General features: G+C 42.4%; 1 protein-coding gene across 2 annotated transcripts; it reads right to left on the reverse strand.

Annotated features, from left to right (window-relative positions):
• Nucleotides 1-286: 286 nt before the first annotated feature.
• hmg20b (high mobility group 20B) lies at nucleotides 287-5,228 on the reverse strand. Of its 2 annotated transcripts, XM_085399130.1 has the most exons (9): nucleotides 5,151-5,228; nucleotides 4,658-4,813; nucleotides 3,727-3,927; nucleotides 3,476-3,596; nucleotides 3,341-3,393; nucleotides 3,188-3,254; nucleotides 2,837-3,052; nucleotides 2,495-2,627; nucleotides 287-872 (listed from the first exon to the last, which is right to left on the reverse strand). In XM_085399130.1, exons 2-9 carry the CDS (start codon nucleotides 4,736-4,738, stop codon nucleotides 860-862), a joined length of 885 nt encoding a protein of 294 aa, XP_085255256.1. In that variant the 5' UTR covers nucleotides 4,739-4,813; nucleotides 5,151-5,228; the 3' UTR covers nucleotides 287-859. The 2 variants fall into 2 exon arrangements, with proteins under 2 accessions (XP_085255256.1, XP_085255257.1); XM_085399131.1 differs by lacking the exon at nucleotides 287-872 and having other exon boundaries at nucleotides 2,491-2,627.
• Nucleotides 5,229-5,733: the final 505 nt, after the last annotated feature.

Genomic DNA, 5,733 nt, shown 5'->3' on the forward strand with positions numbered 1-5,733 from the left:
GGCATGACACTCGCAAAATATGAAGCACGCCTCAGTGAAGCTAGTCCAGGATTCAGCTGCTGTTGCTGTAACCGTGTGTGGGCCCACATCTCCCTCTGCTGGGACGGAGCTTCCCCTGCATCATTACAGTTCCTCGTTTTACAGTCAGTGAATGTAACAAAACCACGTCTAATTAGTTACCTGCTGTGGGGTCTACCTCTGCAGGTGTGACGTGCTGTTTTGTTATTTGTTTTAAACACGAGGCTGTGCACTTTAAACAATTATGTCAGCAATAAATGTGCATAAATTCTCCATTTTCAGAATGGTTTAATGAACATCTGGAAAAATACAAATATTCAGTTTTCTGACAACATGGCAAACAAACTGTCCATTTCAGAACCTGACATTATCAATAGAAATTCCACCATGCATACTCACCCCTTTCCAGTTTTTAAAAATAACTACTTATGCATCCCTCCGCCAAACACACGCCACAAATCATTTACAGTAAACTGATCATTCGGCTTGCTGTACATGCCATGTACCTGTAGACGACTACACGATAAGGGAAAGGTGACTCCCAAAAGACTTAATTAAGGCAGCAGAAAGTAAAATGACATTTTATTTGATGACATTTATGAATTGTAAAGCCCCCTCAACCCCGCCGCACAGACTTACATTCACAAAATGTATGTGTGGGAATACACACGTCCACACATATTCATAAACTATAGGCATGCAGACATGGATTATGTGTGTTGTTCTGAAGTACCTGTTCCTATCTACATGCTCTGCTGATTGGCAATGATTTGACCTAAAAGCACCAAGCCTCTCGCGTGTCCGTGATCCAAGACTGGGTGTGTCTCTGTCTGCAGCCTCCTCATAACTTCTCACTGGCAAGGAATGAAAACATGTCGTTAGAGACAAGATATAAAGCAAAACAATAAAATGGAGACCCTGGACACGTGCAATTTTTGCACCAATATTACAGTGTGTTGCATTTGTTAACAAATAGTAATGCACATATAAAGCGTGCTTCATTTTGAAGGAAAATAATATAGTAATCAGTAAATGTGGAGCCCTACACAGTAGTTCTGGAGGCATTTCAAACACAACCACCTCTGAAGGTAAAAGTTATATTTATAATGTAGACAAATATGTTTAATAACAGCGCATGAGTGTCTAAGTAATGGTTTGAAATTTTAATAACTGGTTTGTTCACTTTCTTGATGAGAAAACTGACACCATTCATGCCTGTGCAGTAAATGCAGCCTTTAAAGAAGCATCCATGCAAGAAGCGACTATAGAAGCGGCAATTTAGTGAAGCAGGGAAAGTCAACTTCACTTCAAGAGATAAAGGGTGTGACCCGAAATGAATAAACTAAAGGTAAACATACGACAGGCAACCAGAGCCTAAAATGTTTGCTAACAACTAACAAAGTGCAAAAGCGAATGCTACAGTTACACCAGGAAAACAGTGGTTGGAGACAGCCGAATGACTACAATTAGTGCAACCGTGTCCAATGAACTTGTAATCTTGTTGGTTCGAAGTCAGGGATCAGGTCTGCATCACTTGCAATCAGTTTTTCCCTTCAAAGCAACTTTGGAGCACCTAGAAAAGTTGCTTTGAAGATGGCAACAGACTGCAAACGTTTGCAGACACGGTCAGGGATAAAACTTTTGAGACCGGGTTAGCAATTCGATCCGATCTGTGATAATAATACACTACTAAATCAAAAATCGCGAATCTGTTGCTGTTGCAGACTGGCTGAGTAGTACCGACTCAGATGATTTGAAGACAGGTTGCCTCCCACCAGGTGACCTGTTCTGCCACCTCGAGATCGAAAGTGGTCACCCAGATGTTTTATGGTGGGGAATGCTCAACATCTGGGTCAACAGTTGGTCAAATGTGAAAAAGTTCAACGCAATCACCAGGCAACCACCAGCTTTTCCTAGTTGCAAAGGAGGCTGTCTTATGTTTGCTCTTCTATAACTGAGCAATAAGGCTGACCAAGTAACAAACAACATTTTGTTTGTTTATATGTATAAAACCCAAAGCAGCTAACCAGCTTTTGGACGTAGCTTCATATTTTTGACACGAACACCTGTGTCGCCACAGGAGGGAGTGTGAGAAAAAGCTCTGGTGTGACATCTGTGACAAAAACAGGATGTGATAAGCCAAAGTGTTGAGCTGTTGTCAAATGTGTTTGGCAGCATTAAACACTAAACGCTGCATCTGAGCTGACATTAACAAAGACCAGACCACTAACTGGGAAAAAAAACTGATGGTGTTTACACCCAGTCTGAGTCCATCACATTGCATTTCAAGTGTAAAGACTTATTCAAACTCAGGTATAACCTTTTGCTTTCGCAGAGAGCCAGTGTTTGGCAAGCAAATCGATATATCTCTTGGAAGACGACACAGAGTATCCGTTCGCTCCATTACAGCTCCCAGTATTCTATTTTAAATTATCCACCCTATCAGTCTGAGTACTGTATATAATAATTAGATTACCTGTCCAGGTGAGATAGGACCTCACAAAGCTGGGTAAGCAGGGCACGGTGTTTATGAGGGTTGCCCTCGAGCACTCCGCTGAGACGACTCAGGTATGAATCCAGATTTCCAAGAGATGCTGTCTCCCCAGTACCTGTTCAGGATAAATACAGAACTGACTGCAAATGTTTAATTTTGATCATTTCAGACGAGACTCTAATATGTATAAACTAAACCTTGCTGTTGCTATAGCCACATGTTTAAAAGTCAGGAAAAAAGAGAGATTCAATAACAGCAGCATTATCTAATGTTTTGCCCTCCTACTGCATTTCCCTTCATGAGTCTGACCCAAGCAATGCTGACCTGGCAAGGGCACCGATGAGAGACTGTTGACCAGTGTGTGCTTAATGGCCATCAAGTGTTGCTGGAGAGCCTGGGTACGTTTCTCATCTTGCCCCAATTCAGCCTCCAGGCGCTCTTTAGCATTGTACATGTCCTTAATGTGCCGCTGCAGCACTGCATTCTGCTCCTCAAACTCAATGTTGGCCTTACGGAGGCGTCGCAACTCTGCCTCTCGAGCTGAACGCAGAGAATAAAAATAAAAAGAGTTTGACGGGCTTGGAAGTTTAATCGAGAATGTCCGATTACCTAACAGAGCAACGGCACAGTTCTGTCTTAACACTACTAGTCAGGCGCTGTCAGTTCCTCTGTTACCTTTGTTCTGATCGAGGAACTCTTCGGTGAAAATAGGAATGTCAAATCTGTTTGAGAGGTCAGAAGCCTAAAACAGAAAGAGTCAGCAAATGGACAACTGACGGGAAAGTGACACCGAAGAAAACAGTAATAACTGATTAGAGCGTCACCTACCTTTGTTAAGGAGGATCCTGAACTAGTGCCGATAACTGCAGATGGTGTGTCTTCTAAAAAAAATTGTATGTGCATTACATACAGCTCACATAAGACAGAGCAACTCTAAAGCAGTAAGCAGAGGGTAGTTGTTACCTTTTTTGATCCTCTTGTCTTGTATTTTAGCACTGGTGATCTGATAGGCCTCAGTCTGCTGATATTCCTTCAGTTCCTGGGCATACTGCATCTTCTCTCGTTCCGCTTCATCCAGATAACGCTATTGGTATACGAAATATGTTCAAATACAACAACACCCTGTGCAAAACATCACTAAATATCCAGCTGATGACGTTATTTTGTGTTATATTGAACAATCTGCATGTGCATGGGACACTTTTAAAAGCTACCTGTTTGTCCATCGGAGCTAATCGTGTCCACTCTGCTCCGAGTCTCTTGGTGATTTCTGGGAAAGGTAAATCAGGGTATCTGGCCCGCATATGTTCTCGCCGTTCATTCAGAAAGCGCACATATCCTGTAACAGGTGCCTTGGGACCATTTGGCAGCACCTTCTTCCTTTTCTTTCCCTTCGGCCAGCCTCTTTTCTTGGGCTGCAGATGGATGAAACAACAGTCTCAGAAAGGCAAGGACAGTCTAATCTAACTCCTCCTGATGCAGCTAGTGACTGCCTTAATAATCAGCTAAGATCCACTGGCTCTAAAAAAAAGAACATGGCAGCAGGGCTCAGGATTGCAAATATAGATCTGAACAAACCACGAGGCTTCTGGAACTATGCCATTTGGACCGATGAGACCCAGGCAGAGATGTTTGTCCATAAAACACAACAACACATTTGGTGCATATCAGCACAAACACCTCAAAACATCTGTAAAGCATGGCAGAAGAAGGGTAATGATTTGGGTTTGTTTTGCAGTCAATGAGTCAACCATTGACTCCTCTGTATATTAAACTGGGTCATGCAAAAGGTCAATGATCCCAAGCACAGCAGCAAACCTTCAACAGAATGGCTGAAAAAAAAAAAGCATGGTGCTGCAATGGCCCAGTTAAAGCCCACATCTAAAGAGCATGCAAAAACAGTGATGGAAGAGACACAGAAAAGCACTCCATCAAGACCCTGCTGGCAGACTAATGAGTCACAGTGTGTCCTTAGTTTCAGGACCCTCCATGGAGTCCAAAAACTTTTTTTTAAAAACCTGAGTGTACCTGCTGAAGCAAAGTATTTAACCAAATATGAACACCCTTATTTTCCCAATTAAAAGATTTAAATGAAATTGACTGCATCAAATCCAGTCCACTTTAGTCAGCTGCAGCGGTGCTCACCTCTTCTGGGGGTTGATCCGCTGTCTGTGAAGCTTTGGGCTGATGTGATGCATCACTCTGCTCTTGTTTGATCCCTCCCATGATCTGTGTCCGTGCAGCTGACTCTCAGAATAAAAACGTGTTTATCCGTTAGAGAGTAATTCCGTGGGGAGAAATCTGTGCAGAATTAGAAGGTTTAAGTAGTGTACAAAATATATTTACTAGCATCGATTATAATTAGCTATTTCCCCACAATAACGCCGATTTTCAAGCTAACCTGACTGCTAGCAGTTCAGTGTGGCTAACGTTAACTAGTCGCAGCTCTCACACACGCACATACACAAACAACGGGCAGAAATCTACACAATAAAAGATAATCCACACCGCCACACCGCCCACCCTTCTGGTGGTAAAAATTAAAATCAGACACTCCTAAAAGTAGAAGTGTTTCTTCACCACGGAAAATTATAGATTTTTACAAATATATTTCTACTTTTTGGATTTTATTACTCACCCGATAATGAATCCCTCAGCCAAACAGGAAGAACAGCCTGCCTGTCTCCTGATTGGTCGATTGGGAGACTCGTGATTGGTTGGCTGGTCGAAGACCCCCTCTCACCCCCCCACCCCCCGTTTCCACCCAGAACCAGTATGCGCCGCACTCAGATCAGATGGAATAAATACAAAGGCAGGGTTTTAAACATGTTATGAATTTTTAAAGAGCTGTAAGGGCAGGACGAAAATAGAAGTAGTGACGTAAGACGCTTTGTCGTCGTGTAGATATGGTTGGAGTTGTGTAAGTTACGTACTTTTTTTTTTTACAAAACAGCTTAACACAAGCAGTGTTTATCTTTATTTTCTACTCTACAGATCTCCTACATGATTACTTCTCTATTGCTGTAAGGCTGACAGTAAAAATGTTTTCCACTGTGGCTCTTAGTTCAGGGTCGCCTAAACCGAAGCATTCACCACTATGTGACACATATCAGTGAAACATGCGCACAACGTGGCCATAGGACCTTTTCGTACTTTTTTATTTTAAGTCTTCACCGGAAGTTCGTTTGCTATTCGCTTGGGCTTCTTGTCAGCTGTTGGTC

This window comes from Rhamphochromis longiceps, linkage group LG23 (genome assembly GCF_057381845.1).
Source record: "Rhamphochromis longiceps isolate RC_006_pf linkage group LG23, R_longiceps_female_GT1.1, whole genome shotgun sequence".
Classification (NCBI taxonomy): Eukaryota; Metazoa; Chordata; class Actinopteri; order Cichliformes; family Cichlidae; genus Rhamphochromis; species Rhamphochromis longiceps.